This window comes from Typopeltis vanoorti, chromosome 5 (assembly GCF_054136105.1).
Source record: "Typopeltis vanoorti isolate ZY-2024b chromosome 5, IOZ_Tvanoo_1.0, whole genome shotgun sequence".
Lineage (NCBI taxonomy): Eukaryota > Metazoa > Arthropoda > Arachnida > Uropygi > Thelyphonidae > Typopeltis > Typopeltis vanoorti.
The window spans coordinates 39405368-39428852 of NC_143553.1; the positions used below are offsets into that span (position 1 = coordinate 39405368).

Consider the following 23485-nt stretch of genomic DNA (forward strand, 5'->3'; position numbering starts at 1 on the left):
TAATTCATTTCAATGAAAACATCTCTACTGTAGAAATATAAGAGGTATAAGACAGGGTGACACAATATCTCCAAAATTATTCACAGCGTCCCTAGAAGAAATATTCAAATTTCTTGATTGGGAAGGGAAAGGTATGAAGATAAATGGAAGACGTTTAAGCCATTTATCCAGCAAAGGTTGGTCGATTGGTAGTCTCTGCTACTAATGGCTCATGCAAAAAGTTAAGCGAGTCTAAGCGCAATTAGTAGTTGGAATGGGATCAATCGTTCGATGCTGTTAGCACTTTGCTGAGGACTGGCCATTCTCACAGGATTAACTTCAGCCTGTAAACTGACACATGTCAGACCTCTGTGCCCTCGGGACATGACAATGATAATTTAAGCTATTTATGTGCTTTGCAGGTGACATAGCTATCTTTTTTTTTCAACTGCACATGAATTACACTCGTATCCATGAACTCCAAATTGCTAGCAAAACAGCTGGCATAAAGATAAACCTAAAGAAGACCAAAGTTATGTTCAATAGCTATGTCCAACCCAAAATAATAAAAATCAATAATGATAAAATTAAACAAGTAGATCACTACGTATGCTTAGGACAACAGATATCAATGGAACAAAATATCATGGACGAAATTAAAAGACGGACAGTACTTGGGTGGAAAGCATTAATTATATTTGGTCATTCAAACATATAATTAAAATGAAATATACATTGATCTTTAATTGACCATGATTTATAAACATCTAATGCCAACAAGTTTCACCGAAGGGGCTGTCAGTCTTCTTCATGGCTTATAACGGTAAGAGAAAAAAACTCACAAGTATTATTTAAATTAAGGGGATATTAAATCCCACATTGTTTTAAAACCAAATAAGAAACTCAAAGATTGGAATCAGAGAGTTTCATGCCGAATATAGTATAATAAACTATAAAAGTATCAGCGACTGATCAGAACTTTACCACCTTTGCTGCAAGTTGCCCGAGTTTGTACTACGTACTTGGACTACTTGCATTAGCTCACGCTAGCAGTCGCTGATACTTTTATAGTTTATTATACTATATTTGGCATGAAACTCTCTGATTCCAATCTTTGAGTTTCTTATTTGGTTTTAAAACAATGTGGGATTTAATATCCCCTTAATTTAAATAATGTTTACATCGCCGAAATGAAGCCTATTGGCTCTTTATATATTTAAGTAACTCAAAAGTAACTAACACAACACGCTTCATGCATGTAGTGTTACACATTTTGTTTTAACTTTTAATTTATACGACAGTGTTACTCCATTTTCTCTGTACTAGCCACTTTGAGTTTTTTTCTCTTACCATTATAAGCCCTGAAGAAGCTGGACAGCCCTGTCAGCAAAACTTGTTGCCATTAGATGTTTATAAATCATGGTCAATTAAAGATCAATATATATTTCATTTTAATTATGTTTGAATGACCAAATATAATTAAACAATGAACAGACTAGATGATGATATGAAGCAAAAAGTACGTTATTTTGAGAAACCCAAATGAAAAAAAGCTAGACTTCTAAACCATCTAACTTTCTTAAAAAGATGCAGAAACTTTAACATTATTCCCAAGTTTCTAACATTTAAAGAACAATTCCACTCAAGAAGAGAGAAACGAATATATACTAAAGCATTCCTGGCCCTACTACGCGAAAGAATACAACACACGTCAGATTTGAACCTAACAGAATAGACCTTTCGTGCTTCCGACTTTTTGAAGTTATTTCTAATAACATAGAGAGCAACTTATGGACACTTCTAGATAAGATGATTTACAACAGTTTCAACAAAGCTTTCCTAATTAGTAAAAAAACTCAAAAAAATTCAACACACTATATGAAAAGTATTACAACTCCGGACCGAGTCTCCCTGATGAAAAAGTGATTTTTAACCTTTTGGATCATATATTGACACAACCATAAACTGAAATACCTAAGAAAAGATTCAATTTCGCCATCGCCCCAGATCATATTCCTAAGGTCGACATCATCAGCAACATAGAGAAAGTACTCTCTTCCTTTCCTGTAACAACGGCAAATGATCTGAGATTAAAAAGTGCTATTATCCTTTCAACTTCAAAGCCAACTAACCTAAACATGACACCCCAAGAAAAAAGAGCTTTCTCAAACTTGAAAAAGAATAAACAAATAACTATCTTAAAAGCAGACAAAGGTAATGCCATAATCATTTTAAACACTAAGGTCTACATAGCCAAGATTGCAGATTTACTATCAGATTCATCAATGTATCACATATTAGAGTCAGACCCAACATAGGAAAACCACAAGGACACTAATAACTTATTACAGAACATGACTAGTTGGTCCACAGACTTGCAACGGAATCTGAAGTCACTACACCCATTGATGCCACGAATGTATGGAGCCCCAAAAGTCCACAAAAGTGGAGTTCTGCTATGCCCAATCATTGACGGAAGAAATGCTCCCGCATATTTATTGTCCAAACACCTCTCCAGCCTCCTAAAAGGATATATCAGAAAATCTGACACTTACATTAAGAATTCAAAGCACTTTATTGAAAAATTGAAAAACATCTTGATCTTAAAGACAGATATTCTCACTAGCTTGGACGTGGCATTTTTTTTTTACCAACATCCCAGTAGAAGAAGTTATCAGTATCCTATACAATCTGTTCCGTAAAGATACAGCTCACCTTTTTCGTCATTGCCTTAAATCTAATTATTTTAAATGGAATGAAACGATATATGAGCAACTAAATGGCTTAACTATGGGCAGTCCCCTTTCGCCGCCCTGTGCAGATCTGTTCATGGAAAAGCTAGAAACAGACATCCTCTCAAAATTAGATCCAAAAACCTTTAGTGTGGTGGAGGTATGTAAACGATGTCTTCATAATTTGGAGGGACACAAAAACAGCTCTTTTGGACTTTTAACCAAAATTCTTTTCATCAAAAAATAGAATTCACTTTGGAACTGGAAAAAGATAATCAACTACCATTTTTAGATACCCTAATCAAGAAACTAGCAGATGGACATATCAAACTAACAGTCTACTGAAAAACCAACACACACTGGATGCTACCTTCATTTCAAATCAACTCAACATATTTCCCAGAAGCTCAGCATAATACATATGCTCAAAAATAGAGCCACGAACATCATCTCAGAAGAAAAAGAACTCTATGAGGAACTTACTCATATATCAGACATTAATAAAAAAAAAAATGGCTATCCAAGGAATTTAAGTAACAAGATTCTTCACAGCAACCCCCCACAAAAACAACGACCTGCCATCACTCAATACAGTTCATCCACGGTTATTCCTTATGAAGGTACAGTATCAAAAAAGATTGCAAAACTTTTTAAACCTTTCAATATCAGAGTTGCGTTCAAACCGGTCAAGACTGTCCATCATGTAATGCTTTTTTCAAACATGCTAGAGTGTACAACATCCCATGTGCTTGTGGTCTAAACTATATAGAACAGACTTTGAGAAGCTTCGAAATCCGAAAAAAAGAACATATAGATGTTAATAACAACAGAACAGACAACTCAGGTCTAGCCCATCATTTTGCGATTACTAACCATACCACTGATTGGGACAGCAGTTCCATGTCTTACCTAGAAGAAGATTTCCATTGTAGAAATTTCAAGGAAGCCGTTGTAGTCCTCCGTTCTGGATAAAATCTTAACAGAAACCAGGGAATGATAATAGCTGACATATTTAAAACCTTAATAAGATCACTCAGTCTGCCAAAATTTAATTTCACTCAAAACTACAGTGTGCACTCTTATAACAGTAACTAACACAACAAGTTCCATGCGTGTAATGTTACGCGTTCTGTTTTAATTTATATGATAGTGTTACTTTGAGTAACTTTTTTGTTTTCTCTTACTGTTATAAGCCCTGAAGAAGTTGGACAGCCTCGTCGGCAAAACATGTTGGAATTAGATGTTTATAAATCATGGTCAATTAAAGATCAATATATATTTCATTTTAATTACATTCAATATCTAAAGCCAACTACAATTATGCCTGAAAAAAGTTTTCAACCAATGTATTCTTCCTATATTGACATATGGTTGCGAAATGTAGATACTAAATGCAAAGGAAATTCAAAAATTAAGAAAAACACAATTTAGTATGGAAAGAAGTATGCTTGGTGCTTGGTATCACAAGACTGGATCACAAAAGGAATACATGGATAAGAAATCAAACCAAAGTCTTTGACATCATAGGAAGAGTGAAACATCTGAAGTGCAATGGGCTGGCCATTTTGTTCGAAGACAAGATCAAAGATGGACAAAATAAGTACTAGATTGGATTCCATGAGAGGAAAAATTACCCCGACGGTGACCTAAATCACAGTGGATTGATGATATCATCAGATTTGCAGGTGTGACATAGGAAAGAGAGACAGTTTTAGGGTAATCTTGGAAATGCCTTCATCCAGCAGTGGATCGACAATGGCTGCTGATGATAATGATATATATATATGTGTGTGTGTGTGTGTGTGTTGAATAGATTATGAAATTTATGGAAACAACTACCAAGTTAGAGTAAAACTTGAGTTTAATATAAACTAAAATAGACACTCGACATTCACATTAAGGTCATCATTTGGAGTATACACATATATATACAAAGAAACATGCTGCACAACAATCTACATGGTATGCTCAAGTTACTGATGAAACTATTGGCCTGACCTCTGGTATAAAAAAAAAAACACACTACATTAAAGCTAGATTCCTGTTATTATTATTATTCACCATCATCAAATTCCTGCCATGTACCCTCAAGGGGTGTACAAGATATGATAGTACTACATGAAAAATTTACATCACTACTAACTTCGTATCTACAATTTTCCTCCAAATCAGTCTGTTACTTGTCAAGACTACAACATTTCCAGATCTTACAATTCTATCGTCTAAGGCACTTTGTACCATATCAATCCACCTATATCTTGGCCTTCCTCTGGGTCGTTTTCCTGCCAACTTGGCAGAGAACACTTGTTTTGCTAATCTTTCCTCGCCCATTCTGTTTAAGTGACCATACCAACTGAGATTAGCTCTGTTAATGCATCCCTGGATGCTGACAATATCAAGTTCTTTGTTAATATTCTCGTTTTTAATATGATATTGCCATTGATGCCATCTGTTCACGCCTCTAATCTTTCTCAGGACTCTCATATCTGTGGTCTCTAGTCTTTGGTCAAGTGTTTTACTTCTGACCCAGCTCTCAGATCCATAAGTTAAAACTGGTTTGAACACTGTCTTGTATACAGCTAATTTAGTGTTCCGACTAATTTCTCTCTTATTCTATATGAATTTATTCAATTGACTTCCTACCATACCAGCTTTGTTGATTCTGTTGTCTATTTCCATATTTAATTTATCATCTTCGCTAAAAATCGTGCCTAAGTAGCTGAAATGTTTTACTTGTTCCACAGGTTCTCCATTCAACACAGTTGACATTTTCAATGATTCTGCTTATTTTCATTGTCTTTGTCTTTTTATTGCTGACCTTCATACCATATCTATTACAAGAGTTATTCGATTTTATCAGAGAATCTTAGAGACTTTTGTAGCGGATTTAATTAGAAGTATAATATCGTCCGCATAAAGCAAAGAGCTGACTTTAACATCTCCAATTTTGATATCATCTTTAATGCCACTTTCCTTCATAATGTGATCCATATAGATAATGAATAACAGAGGGGATAATGTACATCCTTGAGTGACACCAGATTTAACATTAAACCATCTTCGTGTACTTCCTTCAATTCTAACTGCTAATTTACAACTCAAATAAAGACTAAGTATTGCTTGATATAATGCCCCATTGACTCCTTATAACTGTAACGTATTTGAATAGCTTCTCTCTTGGCACCTTGTCATATGCCTTTTCCAAATCGACAAAACTTAAATACAGATCTTTGTTATATTCCCATGATTTCTCCACTATTTGTTGTAAAGTGAAGATCTGATCCTGACAGCCTCTATTTGACCTGAATCCAGCTTGTTCTTCACCAAGCTTTTCTTCCACAATTCTTCTCAACCGTTTCTCAAGTATACTTGCACATATCTTACCAGGAACACTCAATAGGGATATAACTCAGTAATTCTCACATTCAGTTTTATTTCCCTTTTTATATATGGGTACTATGAGAGCTCTACTCCAATCATCGGGAATTCGTCCTTATGTCCAGGCATTCTGAACTATGCAGTGCAGCCACTGTAAGATTTTTATATCACCATACTTCAGCATTTCTGGTCAAATATCATCTACTCCTGCTGCCTTTCCACATTTCAAGCCTTTGATGGCTTTTTCTACTTCAAGTATGGATATGTATTCCTGAATGCATGCCTGGTCAGTGTTTTTTTATCACTGTGCTGTCATCACTGCTTGTTTTATATTGCAAATTTTCAAAGTAATTACTCCATACTTCAAGGATATCTTTTTCTCCTGTTTTCATATCACCTTTATCATCTCTAACTCCTTTTAAACACTCTTTCCTCCATTCCTAAGCTTCTTCAACAACCTCCAGAATATTTTGCCACCTTCTTGATATTTATTCTCTATGTTCTTTCCAAAGTCCTCCCATGACTTTTGTTTAGCTAGTTTTACACATTGTTTAGCTTTCTTACATTTGTCTCTGTATTCTCTAAGAGCACAAGCTGACTTATTTGCTAGAAACTTTTGATTTGATATGCTTTCTTCTTTTCCTTCACTGCCTCTTTAACTTCCTGTGTCCACCATGGAGTTCTAATTTTTCTATCCTTGCAGACCACTTCACCACATGCCTCTCCAGCTGAATCAATTAGGGTTTTCTTCAAGGCTTGCCACTGAATCTCCAAGGTTTGGTTCCTGTTCTTAAACTCTTTCAGTTTTTCTTCAATAATCTTTGTGTATTTTAGTCTACAGTTCACATCTGAGAACTGCTCAACTTTTATTTGCTTTAAAACTTTCTTAAATGTTATTCTATTCAATATGAAATTCAATTTTATCCTGCTAAAGACTAAATAGTGATCACTTCCAATTTCAAATCCTCTGTACACTCTGGTGTCCTGCACCAGGAAGAAAACATCACTATTAACAATAACATAGTCTATGAGACTTTTCTTATTCTTTGCCTCTTCTCTCCATGTGTATTTGTGCACATTTTTATGTTGGAACATGGTGTTAGTAATAACCAGTCCACGTCCTGAGCAGAAATCCAAGAGGTATTTGCCATTATATTTTAGCTTTGCTCTTTTCTCCAAATTTTCCCAAAACATTTTTGAATGTCTGACAATCACTTCCTACTCTGCTATTTAGATCCCCAACATAGACCAACTTTTCCTTTTTCATTGTGTCAGTAGCCTTCTCTAGAGCCTAAAAAAATTCCTCCACACCTTAGTAGAACCTTCTATGGGACCATGGGCACAAATAAGTCTCATTGTCCAGTTCCCCATTCTGATATTTGCCCAAATCACTCTACTTGACATTGCCTGCCATTCAAGAAGATGAGCCTCTTATTTTGTGTTGAATACTATGGCTACTCCTTTTTTTCCTTGATTGTCATTGCCTGAATATAACATTTTGTATTTATTGCTCAGAAAGATCTCACCAGTTTTTCTCTTTTTTGTTTCAGTCACCCCTATTATGTCGATCTGGTACTTATCTAATTCCTCCACTAGCTCCATTTCTTTGCCATTCAGGCTTCTTATGTTGATAGTACTGATCTTTAACTCTGGTAATGTTGAGTTGGGGTGTGTTTTCAGATTTGTTCCAGTAGCTGCTTTTCGCTGTTTGCCCTGGTTCTCTGGCAAAAACAACGGAGGCTTTGTTTAACCTGGCGACACCCCAGCCAGCATGAAATTTTGTCATGTTGTACCATCATTTTGTATTTTGGTTTAACCAATAAGAATACAATTTGGTCGGCTAAATCCCAAATTGCCAGCCCATCTTCGCTCATTCAGTATCCAGGTAGATACCCAACACGGTGCGCCACGAGAAGGTGAGGATTGGACATTAGGTCAAAAGCCCTGGTCAGTTCTCCACATTCCTTTAAAGGCTATGTGGAGGTCTCCTCTCAGTTATACAGCTTTGACCCTGAAGCACCCCTATTATTATTATTAGGTTATAAAATTATATTAAGCTGGAAAGCAACATGTTCACACCAAAAAAATTACTTATATAAATATACATATAAATTACAACAAACCGGTATGGATATTGGCCAGTAAAAGCTGAAAATTGTTTGGAGTCCTAAAGTCAGGGTTTGCTGGAAAACTAAGTGGGTTGAATGTGTGCCATCCAAAATTTTGGGATTTTTATGCCCCCATTATTGTTAAGATTAGGGTGGTTAATCTAAATTTCACATGCTTCTTTAAATTTCTATTCATACCAGGTTTTTGTATAATATAAAGAACAAGTACTTTTCCAATCAATTTCGTGTTAAGAGCATGATCTGAGATGCCTGCTTCTCCAAAATTGTTAAATTTAATGTGCAACTCATGCTCTTTTTTTATGGATAGGGATTGTACGTTCAGTTTCCCCAATATAAGGTAAGTTAGTTGCAATAGATGCAATAAACTCTAGGATGTGCCAATGGGGAGAGAAGATCCTTAGAGGAGTTGAATATGTTTTTTAATTTTAAAGGTGGTTTAAAAGTGGCATTAAGATTATAATGATGTAGAATTGTATTAATTTTTTCTGATAACCCTTTAATGTATGGAATAGCTATGATTTTACTGTAATCTATATTATTTTTTTGAAGTCTTATGAAGAACATTATTAATAGTGTTTTTGCTATAGCCATTATTTATAAATGTATTGCTAATAATTTTTAATTCTTATTTAAGAGTTTGTTCGTTAGAGCAAATTGTTATAGCTCTGTTTTTTGAGGGTGTTAATGACTCCAAGATTTTGTGAAGGGTGGTGATACGATTTAGCATGTATATATTGGTTGGTATGTGTAGGCTTATGGTAAACAGTGAAGGATAGACTGCCTGAGGGAAGACGTGTGATCAGTGTATCCAGGAAAGGAAGTGAGTTCTGATTTTCAATTTCAATTGTATACACTCATGTTATTTGTTCAGGTGGCTAAGGAATGTGTTTAACATTTGGTAGCCGTGTGGCCAGGTAATGAAAACATCATCAACGTATCTAAACCAAACTGTAGGTTTTAAAATAAAGGAATCTAGAGCAAGTTGCTCAAAAGCTTAAACATAAAAGTTAGCAATTGGGAGGGAAGTGGTGAGTTCCATGGTCGTACCTTCTTTTTGTAGGTTAAAAATTATTTTGCCACATGAAGTAACTGGAACATAGTGCATGGACAAAGAAAGCGGAATGTCAGGTGGAAATTTGTTCTATAGGAGAAGAATTGTGTCACTGATTGGGACATTTCTGAAACGAGCAGAAACATCAAAATTGATTAATAAATCATTTTTGCCAAGTGTTATGTTTTTAATTTTGTTTATGAAGTGTTGTGTATTCTTTATATAGGAGGGGAATGACCTACCAACTCCTTGAGTATTGATGATAATTTCTTGGCTAAGTGATTGTTTGTGTACCTTGAGAACACGATATATTCTGAGAGAATGGGAGTAATGGAGTATTAGTTTTTTAACACTGTCCGATGGCCATGAAGTGACAGACTTAAGTCATTTCACAGTTTTTTCCTTTATTCTGTTAGTGGGATTATAGTTCACAAGTGGATAGGTGCTTATCGGAGACTAGTTGATTCATCTGATGAATGTAAATTGATCTGTCAAGGATGACCGTGGCATTACCTTTGTCCGATTTTGTTATAATTATATCTTGATCAGCTTTTAATGACTTGATTGCTGCTAGTTCTCTTTTTGTAAGACTGATACATATGGGTTTTCTTTTTAGTCAAAACATTGGTTTCTAAACGAATTTTATCAGCTATCTTATTTGGAAGAGATTTAATGCCTCTTTCTATGTGGTATATAAAATCAAGTTTATTAACAGCTGTAAGTGCTACTGCGAAATTTAGGCCTTTATTGAGTAATGCAAATTGACCATTATTTAAGGTGTGGCTAGATAGATTGATCACATGAAAATTGTTTGCATGTAATTGGTCACTCCATGTCTCGCTAGTATGCGTCTATTTTAGTTAAAAAAAAAAAAAAAAAATCAGCTAACGCCTTTTTTATTCCCGTATATAGGGAGTAGGCAAGGCCGTTTTTAGTCCTATCTAACTTTTGGAGACTGAGTGGGCAGTTCAATCTCCACCAGTACCCAATCAGAGATAGCTGGCCCAAGGCTATCTCTGATTAAGCAGCATGCAGTGAAGAGAGATGGCTCAACAAGTGCCGCCATCTCGTGGTCCGTAATCCTAACGCTCGTATTTAATGTTTGAAATAATGTGGGTTCTACGGTCGATTTTCTTGAGTTTACGGGACGAAAACCCCGCTTGCTCGTGCCAGAGATCAACTAACTCGGGAACCGGTCGAAAAAAGGCTTAGAAAAATTTCCTCTAGTTACCAACTAGACTTGAAATCAAGTCTTCCTTCATGCGGCCAAGCGTCGCGATGTGCAAACGCCGCATCCACTGAGCTACACAGGCTCTCCTAAGCATGAAGGAAAAGATATGTTGCAGAGAACTGGAGATAAGCTATATTCCTATCTGACATGATTCATTTCTATCTCTTCTGTTAATTTATTAACAAACTGTAGTTTTGTATCTTTATATAAACTTTGCATAGCTTGTACCAAATGTAATGGATATCCTTTTTTTTCCATTATATTCCATAGTTTTTCTCTGTATATTTTATCAAAAGCTTTCTTATAATGAGATGATGAGACTCATAAGGACTTTATAGAAGTCCATATGTGTCTCATCGTCTCATCTCATCTTCCTTTTACCATCTATTACCTTGTGGTGTCAAGGGTTTATTAATCATCGGACCTCAAACCGTTCACAGGATAAGGTGGTCAAGCTCTATGCCTCCGGTATATCCTATGTCTGTAGTGTTGAGTTCTCAAGGCCAGTTTGCCTGCTTTGTGGGATGAAAAACCCCCAGGATAAACTGAGGGAAAAAACTCTACTGTCCATGCCCAAGACCGGCTAACTTGGTTATGGCCGAGGAAGATCCTTCAGCTACTCACACCACCAACGGGAATCGAACCTAGGACATTCCTTCCCCAGGCATATGGTTGTGAAGTGCACAGCCACTAGACTAACCATGCGGACTCATATGAGTCTCTAAATTAAATTCTCATGTTTTTTTTTTTTTTTTTTAATAATTTGTTTTAGCACATAAATATTGCCTATACATGATCTTCCACTTTCTGAATAAAAGACTTAGAATATTTCTAAGTCTTTTATTCAGGATTTTACTGTAAATTTTATAACCTGTATTTAAACTTTTTAAAATCATCTGTCTCCTTTCTTAAATATAGACATAACCTTAGCTTTTAACCAATCTGATGGAACCTCACATTTCCTCCAACAGTTATTTATTAATTTTAAGAATAATCTGATGTAAATATGCTGCGATATTTATGGCATCTAATCTGGTTGATTTTTTATTTTTTGATACCTTTATTGCTTCTTTTAGTTCTTCCAATTTTATTGGTTTTATATCAGTGCTAATTTCTTCATTTTTATTTTCTGTTATTAAATTTGGGTCATACCATAAATTCTAATAATGTTCTATCCATTGTTTCTCTTGTCTTATGTTGATTTGCACTGTATCTCTTTCTTCGTTGTTTAATATCCTTAATATTTTGTATGCTATGTCTTATCTTCGATGCATGTCTTCTTCTTCTTCTATTTTATTAATAAAGCTGTCCCAAGAATCTTGTTGAGCTTTCTGCTATGGTTTTAGCTACATTTCTTTTGTTTTTGTATATTTCTTCTGTTTCCTTTGCATGTTTTTGAAGGAATAATATGTATGCCATTTGTTTTTCTTTTATTACATTTTCTATACCTGTGTTCCAGATTTTTAATGATTTCTTTTTAATATTTTATTTTCTTTCCAAGTACTTCAGGGGCTGCTTGACGGATTATCTTTATTAAAGTTTTCCATTCTTCTTCTATATCTTCACTGATTTCGGCTTCTTTTAGGCAATCTGTTAATCATGATTGATATGGCATTCTAATGCTTTTTTCTTGTAATAGATATACTTCATATACTTGTTCTATTTCTTGTTTTTTTTTTTTTTTCCTTATTTACTTCCTTTCTCCATTTTGTTAGTATTTCTATTTCGGACTACTAAATAATGATCTGAAAAAAATTTCACTTCCTCTGTAAAGAAGTACATCTCTCACACATAGCGCTAGTTTCTGATTAGTAATGATATAATCAATTATAGATCTTGTTCTTCTGCCATTCCAAGCATATTTATTTATATTCTTTTTTTGAAAAAAAAAAAAGTATTGATTATTTTAAAATTACTGAAAGTACAGAAGTCTAATAGTTCTTGACCATTGTTATTCATGTAAATTTCTCTATATTTTTTTATGACATTCGGGATTCCTGGATAAATGATAGTAAGACAATCTATTTGTACAGAATATTTTATAAAGCTTACACCGAATACAAATGCTTATAATATCTAATGCTAACTGCACAGTAGTAACAAACTAAATGTCTCTATGACAGAGAGAGAGAGAGAGAGAGTCATATAAGTAGCAGTTTGCCTTCTTTCCACTCATTCCTCGACGTCTCATTACTCTCTTACTTCTTAAATGATCTTATCTCAATGTAGATATACAACAATGAATCTGATTACATTTTCACTAATATCAAGAATCCTTAATGAAACAAAATAATATATTTGCAAAGTTATTGCAGTAGTAAATGTGGCTGGATTGCATAGAACCTTGCAGGAGTTCTGGATATTTTCCTTCAATAAAGATGAAATCTTTATTGAAGGAAAATATCCAGAAATTCAATATATATGAAATCCTTGTAATATGCAACACTTGAGTAAATAGAGGACAAAAAGCTTAACATTACCGTTCCAACTGGATCCTTAAATTTTCCATTTCAGCCAATCTAGCAGTGAGGTCAACAACATCTTGTTTCAGAGAATTCTGTGCATCTTTCAGCCTACTCACAGTCTGTTCATATTCAAGTCTCTCTTTTTCAAGACCATGAATCTGAAAGTAACGACTCAGTTTTGTACATAAAACTGGACAACAAAATTTTACAAAAGTTATGCCCCCAGATTAATTTAGTCATTTCTTATAGATTTTGAGGTGCTGAACATAAATATAACAATGAAAATGCAAAACTGGATACAGTTTGTGAGAGATCCACAATAGCTTTTTTATATAATACAGTAATACACACTTATCACATATATACCTGTAAATGTCCACTTCTAGATCTGATGTCGCTTTGCCTGTTGCTTATATAGTTGTTCAGGATCATCTCTAGCAAGCATTCAAAAGTAGTTAGCCAGAATGGAAGTGGACCACTTTCCCTGGTATCATTTCTCCATCATTGCAATTTCCTGATGGAAATATTCACCGTGCTCATCACTAACCATGCCGCAGTGGTCAGGGAAGAAACGGGAATGGCAACAAGTGTATTTTTAAGGACATATTACAGACAAGTTTGTGATACAGAGACAACATCCTCAACCAGTTCCTTGTAGTTTTCTGCCCTTGACATTAAGAATTTTTCTTTTAGTCACTGATGATTAGTATGCACTTTTCTTATAGTAATGCACATTGGTGTACCCAGGGAGGGGGCCAAGGGGCCCTGGCATCCCCGAAAAGAAAAAGGAAAAAAGACTAGAAAATTTTACAAAAATCTTTTCCTAATTAAAATTCTTTTTTTTTTATTTGTGTTGTGTCATGTTGTGTCTTCTATTTCTATACTACCTATGAATTAGCGGTCACATAAGGTGGGAATATCCTCTGGCTCTCGGGAATCACGGCCGTTGTGAATGCAAGGCGAACTAAGTAGTGCTCGGGGCGATACTTTGTTTGCCGATCCGGCCAGAGATCACAGTATCATGTATTGGCGATCACTGCAGATGCTCAGTCATAGGTCGTATGCAATGCGTAATGTGTATTCTCAAATCGTCTACTCAACTTGCCCCCCCCCCCCCCCCCAAGACTAAATCTTGAGTACTCAGTCCCCTCCAAGATTAAATCCTGAGTGCGCCACTGTTATTAACTAATACATAGTTAATAATTTCCAATCATCACTGGAATTTCCACCCTTTTTTGTGAATCCTACATTCATTACTTTTTTTTCTTTTTGTCAGCAGTTCTTCTGTCTTATCAATAACAGATATCTCATATGTGCTATTATTTTATTGGAGGTCAATGGACACAGCCTACTTCTTATAATACACAGAAGGATTCTTTTTTATTCAGAAACAGATAAGTTTTTACTTACTAAGTTTGTTCTTTACTAATACTGGAATCAAAATGTTCCTAGTGTCAAAGGGAAAAAAAAATCCACAACAGCCCTCATGTTGCAGGTGCAAGAAAAACAAGTAGTTTTATTGTATCACTAAATAAAGTACTGAGGTATATAAATTTCTATGTACTACATTTAGAAAAACAATTAGTGTAATTAGAGACAACTGGAAGAATCCTTCATAATGAAAAACACATCCCTCCCACAAACACTATGCTACATGCATACAAGAAAAACAGTTATACTGTAGTGACTATAGTATCTAGCTAAATATATTTGTCCTAACATCCAGTTTCAAATTTTCATAAAATACGTAATAATGACTGTTTATAATGCAGTGGTGCAGAAAGCAAATGATTTATGCAAAGCAGATGAAGGTTTTGTGTGCGTGTGTGTGTGAGAGAGAGAGACCTGAGCTTTTTGATATTGTTAAGACAGTTCATACATGCTAAATTTGCAAATAAAATTCTAACAAAAAAGTTGAAGCTAGCATACACTAGTAGCTCAGTAATAGGGAAGGGCTAATACAAATGAACTAATAATGTTGATGAGATGATTCATCTAGGCATGGTAGGAATACAAATAGGTTGTGAAAATACTTTGCAAAAAGGTGACTGCCCAAAGCAGGAGCAACATACTGTATATATAAATACAAAATTAATAACGGAAAAACTCACATAAAAAGATTATTTAATAGTATAATTTTCGCCTGTGTATCACAGGCATCTTCAGTACATTTTAAGCTCAAATTAAACAATAACACTGACAATTCCAAAAAGCACCACCTAAGTAGCTAGTGTAAGATAACTAAAAAGGTCAATAAAAAGTTAGGAAAGATTAGCTGAATTATAAAATACTATTAAATTATACTATTAAATAATCTTTTTATGTTAGTTTTTCCGTTATTAATTTGGTATTTATATGTCTGCTCACGGTTTGCCATTATTAAAACTTATACTGTATATATACAGTAAAGAACGTTCCCACGGGCAATGTCAGCAAGTGTGAATAGTGTTTGGTGTCAACATGTTAATAATGATTACAGCTAAACAGATATGTGATAGCAGGTGATTAATATATGAATATTCTATTTTTTAAATTACACAGATAAAACTTTATGAATCAGTGCTCCTATATAACTCAATGATTCTTTAAAAATAAATAATAAAAATTACACGCATCCACACAATTTTTTTTTTACAGTAATGCTGCATATGAATAGTAATCCCTCAGGTGAAGGATTACTATTCAACCTAATAACTTGTATACAGTCCACTAGTAAACCAATGTTTTGAAATTTGTGGTATAAAGAGATGCTAACAATGAGTTTGAAGAAATGTAGATAGGAAACACACAGGAAGGAAAGCTACTCCACAGGCAAGCAGCAGAGAGAAGGAAGAAATATTTGTTCTGTGAGTTTAGCACCTCTAAAGGTGAAATGTAAATTAGGGGTATCATATAATTGGTGGTAAATGCATATTTAACAGATTTAGATACGCCATTCAGATACGCCCCGGCTGGGGCGTCGCCCAGTTAAACAAGGCCCCCGTTGTTTTCGCCAGGGAACCAGGGTGAACAGCGAAAAGTCAGCTACTGGAACAAATCTAAAAACAAACCCCAACTCAACATCACCAGAGTTAAAGATCGGTACGATCAACGTAAGAAGCCTGAATGGCAAAGAAATGGAGCTAGCTGAGGAATTAGATAAGTACCAGATCGACATAATAGGGGTGACTGAAACAAAAAAGACCAAAACTGGTGAGATCTTTCTGAGCAATAAATACAAAATGTTATATTCAGGCAATGACAATAAAGGAAAAGAAGGAGTAGCCATAGTATTCAACACAAAATACGAGGCTAATCTTCTTGAATGGCAGTCAGTCTCAAGTAGAGTAATGTGGCCAAATATGAGAATGGGGAAGTGGACAATGAGACTTATTTGTGCCTATGGTCCCACAGAAGGTTCTACTAAGGTAGAAGTGGAGGAATTTTTTGAGGCTTTAGAAAAAGCAACTGACACAATGAAAAAGGAAAAGTTGGTCCTTGTTGGGGATCTAAATAGCAGAGTAGGAAATGATTGTGAGACATACAAAAATATTTTGGGAAAATTTGGAGAAAAGAGCAAAGCTAATAATAATGGCAAATATCTGTTGGATTTCTGCTCAGGACATGGACTGGTTATTACTAACACCATGTTCCAACATAAAAATGTGCACAAATTCACATCGAGAGAAGAGGCTAGGAATAAGAAAAGTCTCATTGACTATGTTATTGTTGATAGTGATGTTTTCTCCCTGGTGCAGGACACCAGATTAGACAGAGGATTTGAAATTGGAAGTGATCACTATTTAGTCTTGAGCTGGATAAAATTGAATTTCATATTGAAAAGAATAACATTTAAGAAAGTTTTAAAGCAAATAAAAGTTGAGCAGCTCTCAGATGTGAACTGTAGACTAAAATACACAAAGATTATTGAAGAAAAAATGAAAGAGTTTGAGAACAGGAATCAAACCTTGGAGATTCAGTGGCAAACTTTGAAGAAAACATTGATTGATTCTGCCAGAGAGGCATGTGGTGAGGTTGTCTGCAAGGATAAAAAAATCAGAACTCCCTGATAGGCACAGGAAGTTAAAGAGGCAGTGAAGGAAAAGAAGAAAACATATCAAAAGTTCCTGTCAAATAAGTCAGCTTGTGCTCTTAGAGAATATAGAGACAAATGCAAGAATGCTAAACACTGTGTAAACCTAGCTAAACAAAAGTCATGGGAGGACTTTGGCAAGAATATAGAAAATAAATATCAAGAAGGTGGCAAAATATTCTGGAGGTTGTTGAAGAAGCTTAGGAATGGAGGAAAGAGTGCTGTAAAAGGAGTTAGAGATGATAAAGGTGACAGGAAAACAGGAGAAAAAGATATCCTTGAGGTATGGAGTAATTACTTTGAAAAACTGCTAAATGAAACAAGCAGTGATGACAGCACAATGGTAAAAAAGACTGACCATGCATGCAGTCAGGAATACATATCCATACTTGAAGTAGAAAAAGCCGTCAAAGGCTTGAAATGTGGAAAGGCAGCAGGAGTAGATGATATTCGACCAGAAATGCTGAAGTATGGTGGTATAAGAGTCTTACAGTGGCTGAACGACCTGGACAGAGGGACGAATTCCCGATGATTGGAGTAGAGCACTAATAGTACCCATATATAAAAAGGGAAATAAAACTGAATGTGAGAATTACAGAGGTATTTCCCTACTGAGTGTTCCTGGCAAGATCTATGCAAGTATACTTGAGAAACAGTTGAGAAGAATTGTGGAAGGAAAGCTTGGTGAAGAACAAGCTGGATTCAGGCCAAATAGAGGGTGTCAGGATCAGATCTTCACTTTACGACAAATAGTCGAGAAAGCATAGGAATATAACAAAAATCTGTATTTAAGTTTTGTCGATTTGGAAAAGGCATATAACAAGGTGCCAAGAGAGAAGCTATTCAATACGCTGCAGTTATATGGTGTCAATGGGTCATTATATCAAGCAATACTTAGTCTTTATTTGAGTTGTAAGTCAGCAGTTAGAATTGAAGACAGTAAAGGAAGATGGTTTAATGTTAAATCTGGTGTGAGACAAGGATGTACCTTATCCCCTCTGTTATTCATTATCTATATGGATCACATTATGATGGAAAGTGGTATTAAACATGCTATCAAAATTGGAGATGTTAATGTCAGCTCTTTGCTTTATGCAGATGATGTTATACTTCTAAATAAATCCGCTACAAGTCTGCAAGATTCTCTGACTAAATTGAATAGCTCTTGTAATAGATATGGTATGAAGGTCAGCAATAAAAAGACAAAGACAATGAAAATAGGCAGAATCATTGAAAATGTCAACTGTGAATGGAGAACCTGTGGAACAAGTGAAACATTTCAGCTACTTAGGCACGATTTTTACTGAAGATGGTAAATTAAATATAGAAATAGACAACAGAATCAGCAAAGCTGGTATAGTAGGAAGTCAATTGAATAAATTCATATGGAATAAGAGAGAAATTAGTCGGAACACTAAATTTGCTATATACAAGACAGTGTTTAAACCAGTTTTAACTTATGGATCTGAGAGCTGGGTCAGAAGTAAAACACTTGACCAAAGACTAGAGACCGCAGATATGAGAGTCCTCAGAAAGATTATAGGCGTGAACAGATGGCATCAATGGCAATATCATATTAAAAACGAGGATATTAGGAAAGAACTTGACATTGTCAGCATCCAGGAATGCGTTAGCAGAGCTAATCTCAGGTGGTATGGTTACCTAAACAGAATGGGTGAAGAAAGATTAGCAAAACAAGTGTTCTCTGCCAGGTCGCCAGCAAAACGACCCAGAGGTAGACCAAGATATAGGTGGATTGGTACAGTACAAAGTGCCTTAGATGATAGAAATATAAGATCTGATAATGTTGGAGTCTTGACAAGTAACAGACTGATTTGGAGGAAAATTGTAGATAGGAAGTTAGTAATGATGTAATTTTTTTCATGTAGTACCATCATATCCTGTACACCCCCTTGAGGGTACATGGCAGGAATTTGATGATGATGATGAGAAAAGAGTAAGAAGTACTGATGTCAATTTTGATAATTACTGGCAATGGACACATCTGCAGAAAATGGAAATCCCAAACAGAGAATGTGATAAAAATAAAAACAATAAAAGGATGAACGATTCACAAAAAATTATCAAATCAATAAAATGTCTCTCTTCTATACTGAACCAAATGTATCTATAGAGCTCAGGACACTACTCCACACATGAGAACAAACTATGTCTATTGATTTGGGTGCTGTCCAAAGTAAGACTAAGGACACAATAGTTTTTTCAATCGAATTATTTCGGTTTTGTGACCACATTTTTATTAAAAAAAGACTGTTTTTTTAAAACTAAACAAGTACTAAAAAAACAAACTCGACAAGTTTCGTTAGTCATCAGACTAACATCTTCAGGGGTAAAGATAACTAACAGTTTAAAGCACAAACTATAAGAAATTACGAAAAAAACAAGTTCATTTGTTGGTATTATGAACATCAAAATAGTTCGTTAAAAAACCGAATAACAGATCTATACAACCGTTAATACGTGTTAGCTGAAAACAATGCTATTTGATGTCACGTTCTGTGGTTCACTTTCACTCTGTCCGAGGTCAGAACTGGATAAATATTTGATGTTCGCTCATGCGGATTTCTCCCGATCTCCCCATCTGGCCTACATAGCAGATACCACAGGAACAGTGAATATTGTAAACTCCTGGTATTTTCAGTGGGTGATATGGAGGTTTCAGAGGATGAAGAGATTTTGATATCTCTTTTCAAGTGGTAGGAAAGTCACTTTTATGTTGTACTTGTAGAGAAGTTTGGCTAAAAAAAAAACCAATAGTTTTTTTTTTTTTTGTAAGAAATAAGAAAAATATTGAGTTTTGCTTGCATTCAAGTTAAGAAAGTTCTCAAAACTGACTGGAGAATGGTTTGGAGATTGGAATTTAGAATAGTAGATATCCTGTAGCTTTTGCTTATTTCCATAGAATAAGGTTTATCAAATTAAAAAGCAAAATTATGAATGAGATTTGCACTCAACTGATAAAGTAGAGATATAAAAAGAAGACAATGAGAAAAAGGAATGACACTATATTATCCCAGCATTGTTCACAAAAATTGTGCAACAGAAAGAAAGCTGGTCTAGATGCGTGTTTGAATGTACACATGGATATCTGTGAGTTTTCATGTAGTAGACAATTTATGTCACATCATGGGAGACCACCATTCTGCTTATTAAAAGATGACTATGAAAAAGTACCATACACGGTTTTTAGTCTACCTAACTGTAGTTGTTGAAAGTTTTTTGACTTGGTTATACTATAAATTAAAGATACCAAGAAATTATAAACTTGGTTTAATCCTTTATCCAAGTGTAACAAAAAAAGTTTGTGTCTGAAGTATTTTTAGGACTGGGGCAACTCCTGGTAAAGATGGAATAACTTTTCATCGCTTGCCTTAGTATCCCATAATGCAAAGCACATCATCTTGAGGACATGTATAATTTTGTACAATATCGAACAATATACTTTACTGAGGTCTCATCAGTGGGAACCAGACCCATAGGTGATACCAAGATTGAAGTAATGCAGCAGTCATATTTTCATATATGAGTGCCAAAAGGTGTCACACCTTATTATTAAAATACTCTGGATTAGAGATAGGTAGTTGTTCAAAATTTTTCCACTTGGTTATACTATAAATTAAAGATCCTTTAATTTGTTCTTTATCCAAGTGCAAGCAAAGTTTGCACCTTAAGTATTTTGATGTGAAGTCAATACCACCTTTCCCACGAGTTGCCCCAGTCCTGAAAATACTTCAGGAGCAAACTTTGTTTGCTTACACTTGGATAAAGGCTTAAACCAAATATATAATTTCTTGGTATCTTTAATTTATGGATTGCCTAACCCTCAGCCTGTCCTGACATGGCTATAATATACAGATTTACAAACCTTTCACAAAATTCATGTAAAGTTACAAAAAGTCCAAAGACAGACCACAAGATAGGAGCTTGTACCAAAACCAAGCCAACGACTTAGTTTTTTCTGCAAACTTCTTCATATCTAAAGGAAAGTGACAAAACGTAAGATCTTTTGGCTGATCAAATTGGCAGAATGCATGCTAGCAATGATAAGGCTGAAGAAACTAAGGCCACCTGTGTCTGTGTGTGTGTGTTTGAGAGAGGGAAAAACTCTGACATAAGTAATGTGATGGTAAAGATTTGTTATCGAAATGAATTGAATATGGGTTATTTTCTAAATTGCAGGATAAATACTAGTGGAATAAGATAGCTGGAAAAAAAAAAGGCAATACAAAAGGTGATTTGAACACAATCATCAGAAAATTTAGAACACCATACGATACTTTTTTTTTTTTAAATATCCATTTTTGAACAAGTTTTGGTAGAAAGAAATAAGAAATTTTGATTGAACAAAATTCCTTCTCTTTCTACTAAAAATTTAAAAAGGACAATGAATATTCTCAGTTTGCAGTGGTAAGAGGTTGCTTTTTTTATTATTCAGAATTTATCGATGTACAAACTGAAAGAGAAAAAGGGTGGGGAGGGGGTGATTGGCTTTTTTCTGTGGGCAATACAATCATTCAAGGAGAGAGAGATGGAAACATCTGGACAAAATCTATGGCAAGGGATTGTAAAGTACAGGGAAATGCAACAGGTTTGCTGCATTCAAAACTTTCTTGTAGAATTAGTTTTGGTTCTGTTGATAATTTGTCTGCAACTATTATGAGCTTTGATATATTCAGAAAAGAAAGACAGAAAATTTCATGAAATCCATTTGATATGCTTGAATCACCTTCTGAACAACAATGGTACATATTATATATATATTATGGTGAGAGTCAACCTGTACATAATTTGAAACAAGGAAATGTTTATAAAAATTTTAAATAAAAATAAAGAGCTTTCTAATACACTCGGCCTTGATCTATGGTCTATACTTCATGACATCTCATGCGCATCGGCAAGAAAGGAATTCAAAAAAATACGTAGTCGGCACGTGAAAAAATACGAAAACCTGACAAAGATTTCTACTTCTATACCCCAGCCACCACTCAACACTGGAGTCAACCTCTCGTCGGCAGTTTTAAAGCCTGAAGCACTCACCGCACTTTCACGTGGTCACAATTTCGCCCTAGCTTCTAAAAGGATACCTGCTGAAGAAATCATGATCCAAATAGAGCGTGGAATTCGCAACCTGCCAAACCATATCGCCAACAACGTGAGACTGGATGTAGTCGGTGTTCTCACTAAAGCCAAACTTCCAAAATCCAACTAATCCAAAAACGAATATACAGCCCTACAAGAATTGAAAAACAACAAAAAAATAGTAATCACCAAAGCTGATAAGGGAAGCACCACTGTGGTACTCAATCAAAAAGACTACAAAGGTAAGCTAAATTCTTTAGTACGAGACCGTACTACTTACCTCCCCATTGAATATAATCCGACCAGCTCTCAGATTAGAACTATCCACAGACTCCTTAAGAAAGTCACTTCTTGGCCTGTGGAAGTCACCAACAAACTTAAACCTTATAACTCTAGACCCCCCCCGATTATATGGACTCCCAAAAATACATAAACAAAATGTGCCATTGCGTCCCATAGTGGATGGCATTGATTCCCCCACATATAAATTAGCCAAACATTTAGCCAAAACGCTCACACACTACACTGGCAACACACCATCACACATAAAAAACTCGGCCCACTTTAAAGCCAGTATAGAAAACCTCACACTCCAACACACTAACATAATGGTCAGTTTTGACGTCTCCTCCCTATTCACTAATGTCCCACTCAAAGAAACCCTTGAGCTCATCCAAGCCAAGTTTCCTCCCGATATCTCAGCCCTATTTCAGTTCACAATGAACTCAGGCTATTTCGTTTGGCAAGGAAAGTTCTACAAAGATAGAGGGGACAGCCATGGGTTCACCACTTTCCCCACCCTTGGCCAATTTCTTTATGGAGACATTTGAAGAGAAAGCCTTAAACTCCGCCCCACAAAAACCCACTATTTGGCTTCGTTATGTGGATGATGTGTTTGCTATTTGGCCACATGGCTCAGACACACTCCACTCCTTCCTAACACACTTAAACAACCAACATCCCAGAGTCCAGTTCACCTTAGAAAAAGAGGAAAACAACACCCTCCCCTTCCTAGACACTTTAATCACCCGCCAGCTTGATGGATCTTTGGTTTTCTCTGTTTACAGAAAACCCACCCACACTGGCAGATACATTCACCAGCAATCCCCCCCCCCTCACAACAATATGGGATTATAAAAACACTATATAACAGGGCAAAATTAATCTGCTCAGATGACAAGGCCCTGACTATTGAACTAAACCACATCCTCAACACTTTCTTAGCCAATGGCTATAACCCCAAAAAAATCCAAAAAATACTAAAACCTGTAAACCACAGCCCCCCTCCACAATAAAGTTTATTTTTTCACTTGGTTAGAGTATAATAAAATTAGTTTAATCCTTTATC

At 35.3% G+C, this 23485-nt stretch overlaps 1 protein-coding gene across 2 annotated transcripts in view; it reads right to left on the reverse strand.

Moving 5' to 3' along the window:
• The window catches only part of Golgin104 (coiled-coil domain-containing protein 186), a 502507-nt gene that overhangs the window by 317409 nt on the left and 161613 nt on the right, over positions 1-23485 (reverse strand). For both annotated transcript variants that reach the window (XM_090392368.1, XM_090392369.1), the window contains exon 8: positions 12981-13123. In XM_090392368.1, coding sequence (XP_090248494.1) covers positions 12981-13123 — 143 coding nt within the window. The remainder of the gene's footprint in view (positions 1-12980; positions 13124-23485) is intronic.